This window comes from Triturus cristatus, chromosome 2_1 (assembly GCF_964204655.1).
Source record: "Triturus cristatus chromosome 2_1, aTriCri1.1, whole genome shotgun sequence".
Lineage (NCBI taxonomy): Eukaryota > Metazoa > Chordata > Amphibia > Caudata > Salamandridae > Triturus > Triturus cristatus.
Window position 1 is genome coordinate 1,183,107,509 of NC_140581.1, and position 21,092 is coordinate 1,183,128,600.

Consider the following 21,092-nt stretch of genomic DNA (forward strand, 5'->3'; position numbering starts at 1 on the left):
CCCTCCCCTCAGAGCATTGACTAAGTACTTGTAAACATCCACTGCTCCCGTTTTTATGACCATTTTAGGACCTACTTTTTTCTTTCTTTTTCAGCACTCTACACAGTGCTTGTGCCTTTACCAGCTCCGTCTCCTCTTACCCACACTCATGCCCCGTCCACAGATCACCCCCCTTCCCCCTGAATGCTTTTCCCTTTATTGCTGCTTTCTGTTCCCCCAACCTCCTCCCTCCCATCTCTGCTTGCTGCCTTGCACTCCCCGGTGCTTGCCTCATCCACAAGTCACCCCGACACTGTCACTGCTTCAAACCCCTATTGTAGTCTGTTTCATTCTAGTGAGTAGTGGTGTTCTACCTTTTAATGCCCTCTTAGTGTATAGCTGACTTGCTGATTGGAGCATGTGTGCATGGCTGCTATTACTTTGAACATGTGTAGTCTCTGTTTATTTTCCGCATGTGCAGGTACTAGGTGTATGTGCATGTTTACAAATGTTCTCAAATTCCAGGAGTGGGGATAGAGTAATACCAAACATGGATTGCAGATTAGGTTTAATTCTAGCCGCACACAAGGGTCTGGGTTTGGCACACGCAGGGATTACTGCGACAGTTTCACTATTAAAACAACGCTATTGGTGGCCAGGTTTAACAAAACAGACAAAATCATTTGTCCTTAAGTGCGAAATCTGTCAGCAGATGAAGGGTTCCTCCTTAGCACATCCACCACAAACACCACTATTGATTTCAGACAGACCACTCACATGTGTCTATTTGGACCACTGCGGCCCCTTACAATCTGATGGGGCTTACAAGTACATCTTGGTGGCAGTGGATTCATGCTCTAGATTCCTTTGTGTTTGACCTCAGCTCTCGGCTGACACCTGAACTGTTACAAAGTATTGCGAGTCTTCATAGGGACATACGCAATTTGCACATTACATTCTGCCCATGGCCCCACTTTTAGCTCTCGGGCTTACAAGGAAGCCGTAGAATGTTTGGGTGTAGCATTGCGATACGCCTCCCTATCATCCAGAGGAAAATTTGATTGTGGAAAGGACAAACCAGGACTTGAAGCATTTCTTAACAGGGTATAGAGTCAGAATATCGAGTTTCAAATGTTGACTTGCACTAATATCTACTTTGAAATATAGAGGAAAAGAAATATCGACAGCAAGAATATTGTGGTCCAGCATATCGAGTTTGGTCAATCACCTATAAGGGGTCCAGAGGGCAATTAATAATATGGCAAGAAGCTCCTTGGGAGGCCATACTCCCTATGAGGTCTTGTTTGGGACAAGAATTTGGGTACCTGACCTCGATGGTGGCAGCACAGTTGAGGATGAAAAGTCATTTGAAATCAATAATCGTCTGGCTGTTTTACAGGAACTCAATGAATTCCGGGCACTACGAAGCAACGTCCAAGTAAAACGCACTGCCACGGGAGAAGTTAAAGCAGTTCCCTGCAAGACCTGCATGGGTCCCAAAGATTGGGGACCTGGTCAGAGAAAAGATTGTGGACAAAAAATAATTTGGGTTATCTTACAGAGCGCCTGTACCTGTCCTGGCTGTTGAAGGAACAAGAACAGTACTTCTTCCACCTCTTGTCGGCAAAAAAGGAAAGAGATTTGTCTCTATTGATCTCATCTAACCACACTATGTGGGCCATACTGAATAGCAGGCCGCGTGGGGTCCTAGGCAGCCACTGATCTCCCCTACCTACCTTACAGGAAGTTGAGAAAGAAAGACTAATAACGTTTGAAGATTGTACCCTGCGAAGTAACGGAGTTACTAACAATGGAATGGAACTCGTGCCTATTGAAACTGAACAACAACAAAATGCAAATGAAACACAGATCTCAATTCGGCCTAATACCAACATCTATGTGAATATGCCTCAAAACGAGTCATTTGCCAGTTCAACAAAACCTGCTGAACTACCAAAGAGAGTTTGAACAGCATCTGGCTACTTTATCGCTTTTGACACCTTCTGTCTGGATCCGAGTGACCGCCAGCTTCTGTTTCCCGAAAAGAAAACGTACATAAAATCTACCTTTGGCTGAAAAACACTTACTTTTATTTCTCCCTGGCTACAGCTCTGGGTTGCAATTGGTCTACTGTTCCTAGTCTTTTGGATAGGTGTAGTGACTGTCTTTTTCCTTCTTCTGAATGGACATTATCTACAACATGTGAACTTGGTCCTGAAACCACATAAGTCATCTCATCGTGAACAATGAGATCTCTCGTTTGTGAACATAACAGCAGTTCCGGTTCCTGAAGGAATAGTTTGGGACAAGGTTTCCTATGATATATTTGGTCACACTCAACTTTTGAAAATACCACATGTATTTAAAATTTCTTTGAATGATATCATCACCTCCAGTACATTCTCTAATGATTGGGATATTGAAACTTTGAATAGCATAATATCTGATTTAGAACAAAATGCTGCTTTTTCAAAAAATAAATTGTATGATGAGACATCAGATTTTGACATTATGTATTGTTATCAACATCATGGTCATCATTTTTTGCACAAGACAAGTATTCCTCGTAATATTTTTACTTATCACCAATGGGAACATTGCCCAACACCACAGAAAGGTAGTTCACAAACGTTTGTACAGAAGTTTGCTTATTTTTCTGGGTTTAACACATCACACCCAACCTCATATTATTATAATGTTGCACCTACATCTGTGAGGAAAAGTATGCTCACCAACATGAAACAGATATACTTTGCTTCTTTTATCTACCAACTGTCTTACCAGGGTTTTAACTTATGAAAAGACACAATAGACATAAAATCAGTCTGGGGACTAAAGAATGGCAGCTTCAGGGAACTGAGGCGTTATTCAGAGCATGCCGCATACCACAACAAATTGTCTTCTTGAAGGAAACCATGCAACAGACCTCCTGTCTTGGACTAGCCAAGATTAAGGACATGAACACTCCTCAGATTCACTCACCTACACACTTTGAGGGGTAGCAAAATTATACATCTCGTTGTGAGAATACATTGAATGATATTATACATGAAAATTCATACAATTCTTCAGACCCCAATTGGAATGGATGGTTAGTGTGGCCTATAGACACAAATGGGTGTCAATCAAGATTCAAGGGTACCACCAAAGGGTTTAGTATCCATAGGCCTGACCAACGTTATGTACAACGAGAACATTTGGGGTGGTGACATCCTACAGTGTTGGGTGGGAAGTTATGCCTAGATTGACTAAGAACCTCATCACTGTCCTTACTCTCATATGACAGGGATTTAAGGGATTTTTTGCTAGGTTCCCGGAAGACACGTCGTAAATGCTTATATGCTATTTACAACGAAGTATGGAAGATCTCTCAACAGGAAGCTGCGGAGAGTTTGCTTAAAACTGATAGGATTAGCCTAGAAAAGGCTTTGGCAGTGGTCGACAATGGGATGACCACATTAACATCCTGGATTTATTCACTGGGCAATATTGTGTCTTCTGCAATTGATATAATGGAACAGATTCTATCCATCCTACAACATGGGCAATCACAGTTGTGATCCATTCTATTATTAAGCTGGACGCTACAGTCATTGCGTTCTGGTCCTGTGGCCTGGCGATATATTAACAGTAAGTCTTTGTTTTCAGCCTATAATTTAACAACTAGGCAGTCAACTACAGCACAGAGAGATTAGAGGGATTACCTTTTACCGTGGCAGAGTCACCGTCCACAAAATGACTAATTCATGGCCATATAACATTGCCGGTTACAACATTCCAATTTCAATATTGCCTAGAATACCACCAGGTAGGCAGGTATGAAGCAATGGGAAAGGAGTAAATGCATGAACCTTGGGAATTACCATATAGATTTAGATGCAGGAGTGGGGACACTGAAGTATTTCTCAGCTGTACAGACTGAGAATCTTCGTTAAGTGGGTCTCTTATTTGTCAGGATATAATGCTTCGGGAGGCCTGTAATGGTTGAGTTGCAAACTTATCCCGTCATTTAAAAGGATCCCCGGCTGCCGTGGTGATCCAGTGTTTAGGCTACTCTAAACTGGGAGTTACTTAAGGCTGTTGTGGGATGCTTCCAGGCATCGCATATCTTGTCACAGTAAGTTCCAGGGTTACTTGTTGTATGCAAGTATTGTTTCCACAGTCAGGGAGGCGCCGCTATGGCCTTTGTTGAATGTTTCCTTTATGCGGTTTGATCCTCTGAGCAGACTGAAAGCCATACTTTTACAGAAAAAAGTGACCTTAATCTCAGCTCGAGAGACTTTTGATCTCCAGGTTGCAAGGTCTTCGGCTGAGATACAGGCTCTAGTCCGAACTAACTTCCCGCTCCATTTCGGAGAAATGGTACATTGTATCTTTAACATGTCTGATACGGGTGGGATAGTACACCTATTTAACATCATAGGTTCTGGGCTCTTGAGCACCTTTCAGACGGTTTTCGGAGTCATTCCATCTTTTATACACTCTGTGTTTGGAAGCATTTTTGGACGACTTCTGCTGATCTTGCTAGTAATAGTGGGTATCCTGATTTAACTTTAAATGGAAAGGCATTGTAAATGCCACATCCTAATATGAAATCCGACCGCCGAAAAAGCGGCAGATGGTGTTTCTGTCTGCCGCGGAGCCCCTCGCCATACTATTATGGCAGGGGGTGATACAGGGCCATCTGGTGGGCGGCTCGCCACTACCGGCCCGGCGGTGGCAATCCGCCCGCCATCCTAATGGGGGCCCTAGTTAGGTGCTACATGACTGTTGTGTGGTTTTCTTTGAAAACTAGCCTCATATTGTATGCATGAGGATTCTTAGTATCACAGCAGGATTACCATCTTCTGCATAATAACTCTCTATAAAGGTCACCTCTATCGTCATCCTTGCCAGACATGCCCACAGTACACTTTTAGGTAGAACCCCTGAGGGTACCTTTCGTGTATTAAGCACTACATCTTCATGGGCAGAGAGAGGAGAAAAAAGACTTCCATGCTGGCACGAGATGCTGAGGTTCCTGCACGCAGACACTCCAGCACGCAGTGGTCTGACATGCCTTGCGGGCTGTCCTTCTTGAGACCAAGACGGGGTCCTTTGTTCTCTCACAACAGGTAATGGGGTTGGCTTTATCCTAAGGGGATTCTTGGCTACACGCCTACATGCATGCTATGTACACTTAGGTACTTCTAGTTAGGGTTGCATCATGGGAGTACGCATTATTACTGTCATGTATCGAAATGCCTGCATATATTAATTGTTTTAGCACTATGGTAGAAGTCTACCTTTTCTTTACTCTGTTGATGCTAATAACCGTATACATTTCTGTCTGTCTCATGGTTGTTGCAGCACACGTATTTTACACTAGAATTACGCTGGTTCAATAAACGCTTATTGAAAACGTCCCCACCGTTTATTCTGTGTATCTCTCTGAGATAAAGCGAGCATGAGTGACTGGGGCGTAAAGTACTGTACTGTTTCCACGATCCCTGAGGCTAAGGGTTGTCATGTTCGATAGCTGCCAAAAGCCTATTTGCTCCTTGGTAAGAAGGGCTCTTAGTGGCACTGTGAGCTAGCAGGACAAACACATTAACATATCTTGTGGGGGTGTCTGGAATCATGCTGGACACCAATCCCTTAGTCAATTTTATCTAAAGGCGCAGATCCTATAAAGATTTGTAGGAACTTCACAGGAGTTGTTTGTGGTGCTCTTATTAAATGAATGCCCATGCCAAAAATTGACAAAGGCCTGCATTTTGTGCTATAATCCAGCGCAAAATGGCAGATTTGCATTTAACGCTATTACATGTAATTTCACATAACTGCTGTTATTCTGCAAAACTGTGTTAAAGCAAATTACGTGAATTTCGCACACCACCACTATTTAGGAAGAGCATATTCTTTGTGATGGCTTATTAAAAGTTTGTGAGCTGAGCTGTTGAGAACAATCTTATGAAAGCAATTGTTTTACTCTTCTCTCACCTCGGCTTGTCCTCATTGTGTGTCTCAGCATGAATCGAGTGTGTGTGTATACAGCAATCTTTAATGCATTTTTAATATTACAATTGATCAAATTTAAAGACTGCTTATGTGGATGCACGAACATCCGCAGAGGCCATCCATGAATGGGGTTGTTAAAAAAAATGCAAACCCTTTCCTCCTTTAATAATGGTTAGTCACATTTTGTCCTTTTACTTTGAAACTTGAAGCAACTACAAAATTGACTTTTGAGCATAGGTAATATGCACACAACTAAAAGGTTTTCCTTGTTTGATGATGTTAACGGTTGAATATGCCATTCTCGTACTTGATTTTACAGACAAGATGAACCAAATAGTGGGAGCATATGCGTTTGTGTATGACTCTGTGATTGTTACTCGCCTCTTAAGTGGGCGTGTTTTAGGGAGTCCAAAGAAAACGTGATGATGTTTTGAGTACATGCATAGATCGTATTTATAGAATCAATGGAGAACGGGCATTTAAAAATTTGTTTTCCTTCCAGTGGCCCAGAGAAGCTCTTCTTTCTGTGTCCAAGAGCTTTTTCACCAACATTGATCTTGGAAAAGAAGAAATGAAAGAGAAATTTTCTGCAATCAGTGTAGAGATTCACATTAGTGTAACAGAAATGGCAGAACGCTATTATGCAGAACTGCGGCGACGATATTATACAACTCCCACTTCATATTTGGAATTAATTAATCTCTACTTGTCTATGCTGGGTGAGAAAAGGAAACAGCTGGTTTCGGTAAGTGTATTTTTAAAAATATTTTCTGCCTCTATCAATATAATTCTATTTTATTTCTTTACTTCAGGCCAGCTGCATGCACATTTCAACAGTAGCCACATTATTAGTCAGTCTGCCAGGAAGAAAAATGTGTGCACAATGATGAAAGGCAAGCATTAGCAAAGCCAATAGGTCTGTCACTGACCGCCAGCCTTTTGGCTTTGAAAAATTCTTGTTTTGTACTGTCATGGTTTTTGCTAAACTTTATTGAAGCTGCCGGGTGCTCATCCCTGTCAAGAAAACTATTAACTGAAGTAAAAAAAAAATGTTATTGTCTCATAAAAACAGTCATTACAATAGTAGCCCGTGGCCAGTGGCATAGCTGGGGGGCAGAGGGGGCAGTCTGCCCCAGGTGGCCCTTTTTGGGGGGAAGCGGCTGCGTGGCTCTGGTGGGATTTGAGAGAACCGGTGATGAGTGTCTGTGACAATTTTTTTATTTCCGCCGCTGCAGTGGCCCATGGCCGGGGACTCGGAGGCCGCGACAGAGCAAATCGGCATCCAGCACAGCAGCCCTGGCCGCGGCCAAGGAGGAGGAGGACGGGCGGCACGACGGGCCTGGAGGAACAGACTCTCACTGTGACACACTTCGTCAGTGTCTTCAGTCCAGGCTCGCTCGCTCAGGCTGTGTGCACACTGTGTGCAGCAGTGCAGGACAATCGATCCAGTCACTGCATTCAGACATTGACAATTCAGCCATAAAAGAAGCTGCTCCTCCTGCTTGACCTGAAATCTCACCGGTGTGACGTCAAGCAGGAGTAGCAGCAGCTTTAAATTGGGTGCCCAGCCTGCGCCTTCTTGATTGCAGGTCAAAATTCAATTTCTGAGCATACGCAGCATATAGTGGCTGTCCTGGACAACATTAGTGTCGCCATGCGCAGATGAGTATACCTCAAGAAATTTCTCATGAGGTCTGCACATAATCATTCCTTTCTGCTGTCGGGATCTGGATTGGATCATCCCCTTCTCCTGCACAGGATCTGACCTTCTCCTGAACTCTTGAAAGAAGAGATCACCTGAGAGGGAAGGACCCAGCCTCACTGGAGTGGAGAGGAAAGTTCCTGATTCAGAGGAGGTCAGTCCTGGGAGTAGAGGTGACCCTTATAGCACCCACTAATTAGTTTATCCAGGTAGGAGAACTAGTTCTTTGGCATGGGTACTCACAAACATTTTCCCAGGGGCCAAAAGGTTTGCTCTGTGTTGTGACTGAGGGCCGCACTGATAGCAGTGGCTGTGGGGGGGGGGGATTTGGAGGTAAGGTAAGTGGAAGGGAAGTGAAGCATATACATCCAGTTGCTGAAGTGAACAATGAGAAACCTGGAAACCTAGGATTAATCCCGGCTTCTCCACTTTACCAAATTGTTTGACCCAGGGTTTAGTTTCACTTTCCCTCCTTTTTCTTTGTTATCATATGTAAGAGCACTTTGAAATACATAACTTAAGATTATGTGCTGTACAAAACCTTTTCCTGTGTGTGTCTGATTAAATAAAGTATAATGTTGTTCATGTATAGTAATAACCCAGGCCACCCAACAAGTGCACATAACAACTGACTTGCCTCTTATTTTACTATTGGTATTGTCAGGATGGTTGTGGGGAATTAATGTTTATAAATTCATGTTTGAAAACTACCACTTTATAATCTTATGTACAAAAGTGAAACGGTTCTGCATGTTAATGAAATACAATTTTACTGGAAGAGACTGTCATATTTTTACCCTTTTTCTGCGCAGTATCTTAAAGGTGTTGCTAAAGTTAAGCAGTGCAGGACTCCCTGTTACTTGTCTCTTTAACATCAATTAACTTTTAAATAACTACTTGCTTCATTATTTAACATTTTTTTAAAGTTTGGTGCTGAGTCAAGTACACAGCAAACCAGTGCTTTATAGACATGGGGCCACATGCGGCCCCTGGGCCATACTTTTAGTATCAGCGTTCTAGGGACTGCTGTCCCATCTGTTCATTTCCCCTTGCACATTCCTTCCCCTCCCACTGCAGGTGATGAAGTCAGCCCAGCCTCAGAGGTCACACACTATGTCAACACAGCCCGCATCCCTGCTGGGCGGGGAGCGAGCTCGAGATTCGAGAGTGGTGAGAGTGGTGAGTGTGACAGGTAACTCATATATAGAATACGGGCACCTGACTACTTACTTTGATGTACACATGTGCATGCCGGTCTGACACCTGCACCTGGTCTCTAGGCCCTGTTGATTTTCCCGATGTGCAAAGATGTCTGGTACCTGCCTGTAGTAGTCAGGCTTGTCCCTGGTGTTTGCTTCACAATCTGGTCACTGTGACCTCTGATATGCACAACTTGAATGCGTGCTGTTTTTCATGCACCAGCCGCAAAAACACCCGCCGGTCTGACGAGTGGTGACGGTGACTTAGTCTCTGCCTAAGTGTGTGTAACATCTTTGTGATTTTACATCGTCGTTCTTCTTTGATTACCTGAGGTGACAAGTGAGATGGAGTATCACAGTTTTTGAGGCATGCAGACTACAAAACTAACATTTTAAAAGGGATTTATTTATCCCTGTTGTTCTTTTTATTATGAATATATTTATTTTTCTTATTATTCTTTCAGTCTTAGTTAAGATGAAGTGAATAAAAGAAAGCGGAGCAGCCTTTAGAAAAAAGAGAAAGGCTAGAGAGGTCGAATTTAAAAAGTATGAAGGTGCACTTATGAAATATCTCAGTCGAGCCAAACTACCACTACTGTTACTGAAGCAATTTCTGATTTAAAATTCAAATCATCATCAAAGTCAAGTGATTCTTCAACAACAGAGAATATTTCAACTATGATTTTACAGAATTTAGAAAACAACCAACTTGATATTCAAAATTGGAGAGGACAAGCATATGATAATGCTGGTGTGATACCTGGTCAACATACTGGCATTCAAAGACGCTTCAATGCAATTAATGGAAAAGCAGAATTTGTCACATGTACAAATCACTCGCTTAATTTGGCTGGCGTACATGCAGCTTCTGTCGCTGTGAATTCTGTTACCTTTTTTGACACTGTGGAGTGTTTGTTCATGTTTTTTTCTTCCGCAACCCATCGCTGGGATATTCTGACTTCAGTCACTGGTCAAAGTGTCAAGCGTGTAGAAGAAACTCGGTGGAGTGCATGGGGAGATGCTGTCTTTTTACTTCCTGTGCTTTCTTGGCCTGTGGGACCCGTCCTTCTGGAAATTAAATACACAGGTCTACCTCCAAACCAAAGGATTGAATATACAACATTGTGACATAAAACTCAATGCTTTAAAAGCATTTTTAACTGCAAATTGGTGTGAATTAGTAAACAATTCAGTAGCTTACACTAAACAAATTTGTGATGATCTGGGATAGTCATGGATTGTCGGTGTAGAAAGAAGAAAGTAATGGCAGGTGAAGAATCACGGGGGGCTGAAATGCCATACGTAACTGGGTTGAGGAGAGAAAGGTTTTTCCACTGGACAGAGTGCTCCAAGAAATCACCACGAGATTTCAACAGCTCCATGTTCTTGCTGAAAAATATGCTTTCCTTACACCATCAAATCTTTTGAATGATAAATACGAATGTCAACTAAATCATGATTATGATGACATTAATAAGGAAGAGCTCCTCGTTGAGAGAAAAAGACTTCAGAGTTTTATGTCTGCTGCTGCTACGCAACACAAAACAAAGACGTGAAAGGACAGTCTCCTTGAACTTTTGCAGTTTATTCTAAAATACAGTCTCGAGAATTCAGTTCCAAATATTGTAATACTACTGCTAATTTTCCTCACAATTGCTGTAAGTGTTGCTGGTTGTGAGAGAAGTTTTTCTAAATTAAAATTGATTGAGAATTACGTAAGATCTACAAAGAGTTCCTTGCTTTTAAAAATCTTGCCATACCGTCTATAGAACAGAAACTGAGTGATGAAGTAGACTTCGACAATGTCATTGAGGATTTTGCTAATAGAAAAGCAAGAAAAATAACATTTTAGAATGTTGGAATTGAAGTTTTACTTCAAAAATAAACATAGTGTTTTAATTTATTTCGCTATACGTCATTTTGACTTTTTGTAGTATTTTTGATGTGTATTAAGAGGGGCGGCAAACTAATACAATAGTTTTTATATTATTACAAGACCTAACAATAAAGTCATTTTAACCTTTGTGTTTTTTCAGTGAATTTACTATAATGAAGTTATGTCTATTCAGAACATTGACTTTAGTTTTATTTCTTATCATCCTCTGACTTATAAAACCGAGCAGCATTGTGCTATAGCAAGCTTGTGTATCCTTTGTTAGAGAAGATATTCCTTTTCCCCACACCAGATATCTGAGACACACCCAAGCTTCCTGCTTTTCTCTAACCTCTAAGTATAATAGAAAGTGCTCATCCCAGTTATCTTCAGAGGAACGTCCTGCCTTAACACAAGTGCTCCGGCTCCCAGACTAACTCTGAGACAGTCAAGCTATGGATTCCAAGCGCCCTGCTCAGATAATAGATTGCAGGCCACTGGTTTCCTTGATTAGTTCTCAATATACCTGTTTAACACCTTGAGAACAACATACTGACAGTAGTAATAATCTACGTAGGGGGCTTTTGTGCGCAAAGTAGGCACATCAGCAAAACTGCATTAAAACAATAGTCACAATGGAGTCTGTTCAACCAGGAGGGGAGTCATGACAGAGAAAAGCATATGATCATTTTAGCCAATTTTAAAATGTGTGTGTGTGAGAGAGAGTATGTGTGTGTTCCATTGCCCGTGTGTGTGCTACTATCCTTATAGGTTGTGCCAGTGTGTATGTGACAATCAACTTATAATAAAACTCAAGCATAACATAATAATTTAGCAGCATATATATAATTATGTTTATGCAAAACTGAGGATATGTTTTAGAGGTCAGGCCATAGGTCAGAGGTCAGACTCAGACAAGCTTTACACAAAAGAAAATACCAATGTGCATTGAAACAATATGTTGTCCCTTGCACTCCTCTATCCCTGCATTGACAGCTTTTCACAGAGAGTCGCAAATCAAATTCAGCCTCCTAAAAGATAAGGAGATGCGATTCCTTGAGAATAAACATCTTGCATTGTGTTACATTAGTATGACATTGTTATGACCATGTCATTACATATAGCTAGCCTTGTGTACCAGTTGAGACACTGTTGAAATACATGGTTACGATCCGAAGAGGTGCAACACAATTTGGCTCCAGATCATCCAACCAAAACCATGGGCCCGCCTCTGTGACACCTCATCCAACCAAAACCATGGGATACCACTGTGTTGGTCTAAACCAATCAAAAAACGAGCCGAAACATGTGCCTAGCTTATGGATGTTGTGTTATCCGAGTAGTACTGGGTCGACTAGTTAATTCTAAATAGACCCTGTTTAGGAAGTTTTGGTCATCCCACAAATGCATGACTGCCCTCACTTTATATGCTGCGCTTATTATGACTAGAGTGACAAGACTGTTCTGGCAAAGAGTGGTAAAAAGAAATTCTTCAGAGCAGTAGGATCTGCTTTTATGGTTACCCCCACTTTTTGTCTGGTGCTAAGCAGTTTTTGACTAGTCTGACTGGGATCCTGCTAATCAGGACCCCAGTCTCTCTGCTTTCTCCCTTAAATTGTAATGTTCATTACTTAGGTACATCCCAGATTGGATACTGGGGGTACCCTTATCAGTCCCTAGTATATGGCACTAAGGTACACAGGGCATAGGTACCCCAGTGGACCCCCATGGTCTGAAGCTTGTATTATGCCACCCATGGGAGACCATTCAAACTGTAACTACAGGCCTGCCATTGCAGCCTGTGTAAGCTGGTGCTAGCACCACTTACAAAAGATATAGGTTTCCTACATCTAGGGTCATTGCACTTAAAATCTATACGTCACCCCTATAGCAGGCCTTTACAATCCTGAATGCAGGGTGATTGGTTCTAAGTGTGAGGGTGCCCCTGCATGAGCAGGACACCCCTACAGCCTACAGAGTCCATTCTCCTGGGTTGTAAGTGAAGCAGCCATTTACAATATAGAGGGGCACCGCGTAATTACGCAATGACCATCTCGAAACTGGCTGCAACGAATCCTATAATTTCTGATGGATACATCTGCCTGTGGATTCCTCACCTTTTGAATTCTCCCCTGCGCCAGCATTCCACAGAAGCTTTTTTCCTAGCTCTCCCACGTGGACGAGGACGTCACAATGGCACGGCTCCACTCGCGACTCCGTCTGACGTTATCGGAGCCACGAATAGACATCGTCAGAGTGCTGATGTCAGTCCTCTTTTTTTCCGCGCCGACGACGCTTAACGGTTTTCTGGGACTCTCCAATTACTTCTTAGATATACTTTGTTTCTGCTATTTCCCTTTGAGTGGCAGCGCGATGGCTTTGAAGAAGTTGAGTTGGGTTTTAAACCTTGTAGAGAATGCGGGGGCCATATGTCAATCACGGATCCCCATAAAGACTGTTTGTGGTGCCTTTCCTCGGCCACAACGTCGATGGTTGCACCAGATGTAGGAAAATGAACCCCAAAGCTTTGAAGGAGCGAGAAGCTAAGCTATTCATGGCAAAGGCAAGGAAGGAGAAGAAGGGTTGAAAGAGATCGAAGTTGAAGTCGTCGACTTTGCATGCTTCTAAGTTGAAGAAGCACAAGAAAAAGAGGAGGCATGGTTCTCGATGTTGTTGTTCATAGAAAGGTAGGGCTTTGAGATTGCCCTCACAGGCTCCGAGGCTCTAAGCCGTCGCTCTAGATTTTTCACCTTCTCCCTCTCCTCCGGCGACTCCAGCTCATTCTCCAACGCCAAGAGGTTCTCCAGCGCATACACCGATGCCAAAGGGAACTCCCATGCCGAGTTCTTTGCCGGCGCAGAGGTATTGTCATGAGCCAAGGGAGACCTCTCCTGTGCCTGCGACCTCTCCTGCCTTGGGTTCTTCTCGGCCTCGTGTGGATCCAAAAACAGCTTCTTATCCTCCCTTTCCTGGGCCTGGATCGGATCCATCACATTTCCTTAATGCCATGTATGGCATGTTTGCCAGGGCAGCCTACCCTACCGGTTACGCCATCGGGCCCGTGGATCTACTTGCTTTTAATTTGGTCATTCCTCAGCAATATGCCCAGGCACCTTTCGTGCCCCTTATGCCGACTGCACCGTCCTGGCAGTTTACGGCTCTGAGGTTCTCGACGCCGTTCTCTCCGGCTCCATCTGGTGGTCGTTTCTCGACTTTGAGTGGCGCCGTTGCCCATGTCGGAATCTCTACCTTCAACGCTGGCACCAGTTTCTTCGGCGCCGCGCGTGGCTCCATCGACGCTGGTGCTTAATCAAAAGATGAGATCTAGGAGAGAGGTGCAGACACTGTTAGAGGAAGAGGAATATCAGCAGGATGAGACTGAAGAAGGTGAGATTGAAGAGGATGAGTTTGAAGGTCTTCAGGAGGCGAGGGGTTTAGATATTTCCCCAGAATGGGATCTTTTGTCACCAAAGTCTTTACCCTCGCAAGATGTTGCACCATATCATGCAGTTGTTAGGAAGGCTGCTGAACTTTTAGATCATCAGCTTCCCACTGCTGATTTTAGACCGAATATTCTGAGAGAGGAATTACACTCTCCTTCCTCTGTGGTTGAGCCTCTTTTGCCGTTTAATGAGGCTTTGACTGAGCCTACTTTGGAGGTGTGGCGGAAGCCCCTTTCTGCTCCTGCAGTTTCAAGGACTATTGCAAGAAGGTACAGACCTGCTCCAAATAATCATGTTTTCCTTCAGCTCATCCTTCTCCTGAAAGTTTAGTGGTGCAGGCATCTTGTTCAAAGCAATCGGCGGGGTCTCTGCCTCCGGCTCCTGGAGACAGGGATTGGAAGAACCTGGAACAATCAGCCAAAAAGGTTTTCTCCTCTTCAAGTATGGCTTTGAAATCCACCAATACAACATGTTTGTTGGGGAGATATATTCATGCCTTGATGGACTCGAGAGATCATGGCGGATACACAGGCGGCTGCTCGCCAGGTTATCCAGTCTGCTTTGGACACTGCGGATTTAGTGGCAAGAGTGATGGGTTCTTCAATTGCTACAAGGAGGCATGCCTAACTTAGGTCTTCAGGGTTCTCTCCTGATGTTCAGAATACTCTCCTCGATCTTCCATTTGATGGATCTAAGCTTTTGGGGGAAAAGGCTGATTCTGCGCTGCAGAGATAAGGACAGTAGAGCCACGGCTAAATCTTTAGGTCTCCAGTTCCAAACTAGAGGGTTTGGTTTTAAGGGGTATCGTGGTTTTGGTAGGATGTCTTCCTTTCGAGGCCGTCAACAGCTTCATCAACAGCAACAGCAGAACCTCCAATACAAATCTTATAGAGGAAAGAACAGAGGTCGTCTGCGGGGTGCAGCCCGTCAACTCTCCTCCTCCTCCTCTTCCGCCCCTACCACTGGTGTCACTGGAAAGCAGCTCTAGATCCCCCATCTTGGAGCATGCTGGTCCTGTAGGGGGTCGGGTGTCCCATTTTCTACAAGATTGGGAATCTATCACATCATATCTTTGGGTTTTGAATCTTGTTGAAAATGGGTACGCCCTTCCCTTTCAGGAGTTACCCTCCTCACCAGGGCTGGTGCTCAGAGGACCATCTGCTGCTTCTGCAGCAGGAGGTTCTTGTGTTATTGCAGAAAGGTGCGATAGAGGTGGTCCCGGAGCATGAAAGGAGTCAGGGATGCTACTCCCGGTATTTACTGATCCCCAAGATGGATGGCAGGTTAAGGCCTATTCTGGACTTCGGGGTCTTGAATTTTTACCTCAGGCAGGAGAAATTCAAGATGTTGACCCTAGCTCAGGTTCTTCTGGCGCTGTAGCAAGAAGACTGGATGGTGTCGATCGATTTGCAGGATGCGTATTTTCACATTCCCATCCTGAAGTCACATTGGAGGTATCTTCGTTTCACGGTAGGGTTTCAACATTACCAATTTGCAGTCCTTCCGTTTGGTCTTATTTTTATTTATTTATTTGAGTTTTATCATAGCGCTGGCTAGACCCGGAGGTATAAGAGCGCTTTACATAAGGATCGCCAAAGTTACAAAATTACATCAGTTACAAGTTACATCAGTTACGAGAAAACATTTCAAGAGCGTCGGAAGACAGAATAAATAGAGCTAAGAAGGGTAAGGGGTGGGGTAAAGGGGTAGGAGGGAGAAAGGATGGATGAAGAGACGAAGGAGAGTCTGCCAAAAGTCCGGCTGGGTAGGTGACGGCCGAGGGGGAAGTCCACAGCCCATCTCCTCTATGGCTATCAGGTAGCTCCACCGGGCATCAGTCAAGCGGCTAGGTCTCGATGAGAAAAACAATAAGAGATCAAAGAGAAGGGATAAATGGAGCGTAAAAGGGAAGTGGGCGGAGTAAAGTGGTTGGAGGGAGAGTACAACGGAGAGACAAAGTGAGGTCTGCCCAATGTCCAGCTGGCTAGGTGACGGCCGAATGGGTAGTCCACAGCCCAGCTCTATAGCTATCAAGTAGCTCCACCGGGCATCGGCCAAAAAGCTAGGTCTCTACGGTCTCCACAATGTTGTTTTATTCCAGTGTTAAACAATGAAGTCCCGCAAATGTTTGGGTGGTTGTCAGAAAGGTTAGATTGATGCTTTGGCAGAAGGAAAATGACAAATTTAAGGGCTGAGCTCCATGAGAGTTGTAGAGGGCACCGGCACTTAGCGGGATCATCTGATAAGAAACTGGTAATGTTGGTGAAATGCCCCCCAGCATGGTGTAACAGAACAGGGTTGAACCAATCTCTACCTTGCAACAGTGTCCGAAGGCGGTATCACTGAATGGATGAGCCGAAATCTGAGTCACGGGCGCCATCTTAGGGTCAGGCTCTGCTCGCATGAAGAGCGCCGTGGTGATGAGGACGGTTTTGCAATGAAGCGCTCTTTACAAACAGCAGGCACTGAATTAACAATGATTGCCCAAATTGCATTAGATTTCAACGCGCAGCTCCACAGGCGAAGGTAAAGCACTCCCCGTACTTCTCATATAGCCGCCATCTTAGGGTCAGGCCGCGTTAGAAAGTCTTACTTCTGCGCCTTGAGTCTACACAAAGGTGATGGCGGTGGTTGCAGCACATCTCAGAAAGTCTGGGATTCCTGTTTTCCCTTACCTGGATGACTGGCTGCTCAAGGCAAAGTCGCCAGAGATGGTGCTTCATCATCTGCAGGTAACAGTGCGGCTGTTGTGCGTTTTGGGTTTCTCGATAAATGTTTTCCAAGTCTCACCTGGTGCCCTCACAGCACAATCTGTTCATAGGGGCAGTACTGGATACTATGGTGTGTCAAGCCTTTCCGCCTCCGCAGAGGATTCTCGACATTCAGGAAATGATTCCCTTGTTTCACGATGGAACGGTTGTTCCAGTCCTGAAGGTCCTACGCCTGATCGGTCTGTTCGCTTCTTGCATTCTGTTGGTCAACCATGCACGCTTGCACATGAGGGAGCCCCAGTGGTGTCTCCACAGGTAGTGGTATCAGCACAACGGAGATCTCAGGGAGTCGGTCAGGATCTCCTGAGAAACTGCAGTAGATCTGTCTTGGTGGAGTGTGCAGGGCAACCTGTCTCAAGAAAGCCCTCCACCGGTGGCCACAGTGATCACGGATGCCTCCACTGTAGGGTGGGGTGCTCATCTGCGGGATCTGGAGGTCAAAGTTCTTTGTTCTCTAGAGGAAGGTTGCTTCACATCAACCTTCTGGAATTGCGGGCGATACGTTTGGCACTAAAGGCCTTCCTTCCATCCCTTCGCAGTCAGTCAGTTCAGGTCTTGACGGACAACGCTACCGCGATGTGGTACATCAACAAACAAAGAGGTGTTGGGTCTTATCGCCTCTGCACAGAGGCTCTGCGACTCTGGTCCTGGGCTCAGGGCCATCAGATTTGTGTAATGGTAAATCATGTGGCTGGTGTGCTGAATGTACGTGTGGACAGTCTCAGTCGGCATTACTCGGCAGATCACGAGTGGCGGCTTCATCCAGAGGTGGGTCTGCCTCTTCTTCAAGATGTGGGGATTTCCTCGGTTGGACCTCTTTGCCTCAAGCAAGAATGCGCACTGCCCGTCGTTCTGCCGTCTCCAGTTTCCGATGCAGGGAGCGTAGGGGGATGCGTTTCAGTTGGATTGGAGTTTGGAGCTCCTTTACGCATTTCCCCCATACCCTTAATTCCTAGAGTTCTGAGGAAAATTCGCCAAAAGACCGGGCCCAAGTCATATTGATCACCCCGGATTGGCCAAGAAGGGTGTGGTACACAGATCTGCTTCACCTCTCATCGCACCCTCCGCTCCGTCTCCCTCTCAGGGCAGATCTCCTCTCGCAGTCGCTGGGGCAGGTTCTACACACCCACCTCCAGAGCTTGCACCTTCATGCCTGGAGATTGAACGGCGCAATCTGAGTTCTTGCTCTCTCCCACCAGATATGGTGGATGTTATTTTATCATCCAGTAGACACTCCACCAAATCTATTTATTGCTTTAGGTGGTCCAAATTTGTTAAATGGTGTGGAGAGAGGTCCATTGATCCTTTGAAAGCCTGTTTGTCTAACATGCTAGAATTTTCCTTTCTTTGGCCCAGCAGGGTTGTGCCGTGGCTACAGTAAAGGGATAATTGTCGGCCTTGTCGACTTTTCTATGTTTGCCGGGCCAGCCATCTTTATTTAAGTCCCCCATTATTATGAGGTTCATTAAGGGCCTTCCAATAGGTTTCCTCCCACTCCTTTCATTATGCCTTTGTGGGATTTAAATCTTGTTCCTACATTCCTAATGGGTTTTTGAGCCTCTTCATAGTTGCCAGTTTTTTTTAATAACAAACTTTATTGAGCCATTAGTCTGAGGACATTACATTATACCAGATATTCATGGCAGTTTTCATTTTGGTGTAGCATTGACCCATCAGTCTTTGTGAGTGGCTGTACATACTTCAATCTTTATATCCATCATTTACACAGCATAATAATTACAATGCAATAAGTGCCACATGTGGATTCATCTATATTAATTAGTAATGTCTACTAGGTTCCATGACATTTATTTATACTTTTAATCCCTAGACTAAGTTAACTACCCCCTCCCTCTCCCACCCCCTTTCCTGGTCTGTTTGTGTGTTGCTGTCTATTCTGCCTCATATCCTTGAAAGATGATGAATTCCAACCTATACCTCTGGTGTACTAGGAACCTTTCCCCATAGTCTACCCTAATTGTCGCTAGCTGTGTGCCTAATGGTGTAGTAAATAAGGGTAGTGGATCAAGGATTGCAAGTGAGATATCCAATTGTGTAAGTTCTTCTAACATAATGTCCCATTCCATGGAGATGGGATGTTTTCTCAACCCCCTCGCCTCCTCACGTCTAAGTGCTGCACTTTCCCCGCTGCCCCATCTAAGCACCTCCTCTTTCCATATATGCAATGGGGGACTCCTCGGGGATTTCCATCTCATAGTAATTGCTCTGATCGCCATTATATGTGCTAGATCTAGGAAACGCAGTCGAACCTTCTGGACTTTGGTGCGTTTATGTAGGCCTAAGAGACTCTCTAATATGTTATCTGTCATTGTGAGGTGTGTGATTTCTCCCAACATATTACGAATGTGTCCCCAATAATCCTTGAGGCGTGGGCAAGCCCACAACATATGAACAAAGCCAGCCTCTTCTTCCCTGCATCTCGGACAGTGGTTTTGGGCCTCTGGGAACATGCAGTGTATCCGCTTCAGAGTTAGATATGCTCTATGGAGAAACATATAAACTTGAGTTTGGCATTTCGGGAGACCCGCCTGGGGTGTCCGAAAATGCTCTCCCACGCTTTATCTATGATTACCATGTCTGTGGTCGCTGCCCATTTACCACGAAGGACCGCAAGGCAGATGGAGGCTTGCGTTCGGATGCCGGTATATAGCCATTTAACCAGGTGCCCACCCCTCCCCATGTAATAAAGCAGATGTACTAGGTCATGTTGTGGCGGCTCGCTACGCTGGGGTGCCCATGTCTTCCTGATGTAATGGACTATCATTGCATGTAGCAAGTAAAGGCGGTCAGAAGCCCCAGTTGTCCTCACAAATGTATCATGATCTAGGAGTATGCCATCCCCGAAGAACGAGCCCACCTCCGCTACTCCTACGTCTACCCAATCCTGTAGCCTAGCCATTGTGAGTCTACCACCCATAACTGGCAACCCCAGTAATGGGATATTAGGCGCATAAGGAATCGTGGTCTATGTGTACTGTATGGCCTTTTTCCAGCATTGCAGTGCTGTTTTTAAGAGCGGTGGGCCATCGGAGGGTAGTTTCGCCCCCGGGAGCAGCATACTATGTAGTGCACCCCTGTCTAGATCTGGTACCTTAAAGTTTATTTCTTGTAAGTTCCTACCTGCCATCCAAAAGGACAACCATTGCAATTGGGATGCATAGTAATATGCTTGAAAATCAGGGACTCCCAGCCCTCCCCCGTTCGATGTCAACTGTAATTTCTTGAGACTAACTGCGCCTACCACTGCCCCGGATAAGTTCCAACAAAAGTGTGTCTAATATGCGAAATGTAGACTGGGGCACCGTCAGGGGCAGATTGACAAAGAAATATTATAGTCGGGGAAGCATCACCATCTTGGATATGGCTATCCTCCCCATTACGGACAGTCGCAGGGACGTCCAGAAGGAAATGCTGGAGCGCAGCGAGGCAATGGCCTTTATTAGGTTACCTTCTAGTTGGTCCAGAGGAGTCCTGTACACATGGATACCGAGATACTTGAATGTATCTAGTGCTACAGTTATCTGATATGTACCAAATTGGATTACATCTGGACGATGACCTGCCTGGAAATAAAAGGCGTGTGACTTTCCTGCATTAATAGTCAGACCCGAGATAGTCTCGAAGGCAGAGAAAATCATAGGGAGTGCGCTCGCCTCACCCTCCAAGTCTCATAAATATATAAGGATGTCGTCTGCATATATTGAGATAAGGTGTGTATCATCCTGTATGGGAATTCCCAGAGCTCCTGACGACCGTCTCAGAGCTACGGCCAGCGGTTCTAATGCAAGCACAAACAGGAGAGGGGAAAGTGGGCACCCCTGCCTAGTACCTCTATGTACCGCGTATTCTGGGGAGATATACCTCCCGGTACGTACCCTTGCAGTAGGTTCAGCATAGAGGAGGTGCACTCACCGCAGAAAATCCTGGGGGAGACCAAAACGCCGCAGGGCTGTGAACATGTACTCCCACGTTATGGAGTCAAATGCCTGACATAGATCTAACGCCAAACATCCGGCCCTGCCGTACTCGCTGGGAATGACCCACATTATATGATGAAGTCTCCTAGTATTGAGTGAAGTGCTACGTGCAGGGAGAAACCCGCAT

At 44.8% G+C, this 21,092-nt stretch overlaps 1 protein-coding gene across 2 annotated transcripts in view; it reads left to right on the forward strand.

Moving 5' to 3' along the window:
- Window positions 1-21,092, forward strand: part of DNAH6 (dynein axonemal heavy chain 6) — a 2,458,578-nt gene that overhangs the window by 1,562,413 nt on the left and 875,073 nt on the right. For both annotated transcript variants that reach the window (XM_085636629.1, XM_085636630.1), the window contains one exon: window positions 6,482-6,724. In XM_085636629.1, the coding sequence (XP_085492755.1) occupies window positions 6,482-6,724 (243 nt within the window). The remainder of the gene's footprint in view (window positions 1-6,481; window positions 6,725-21,092) is intronic.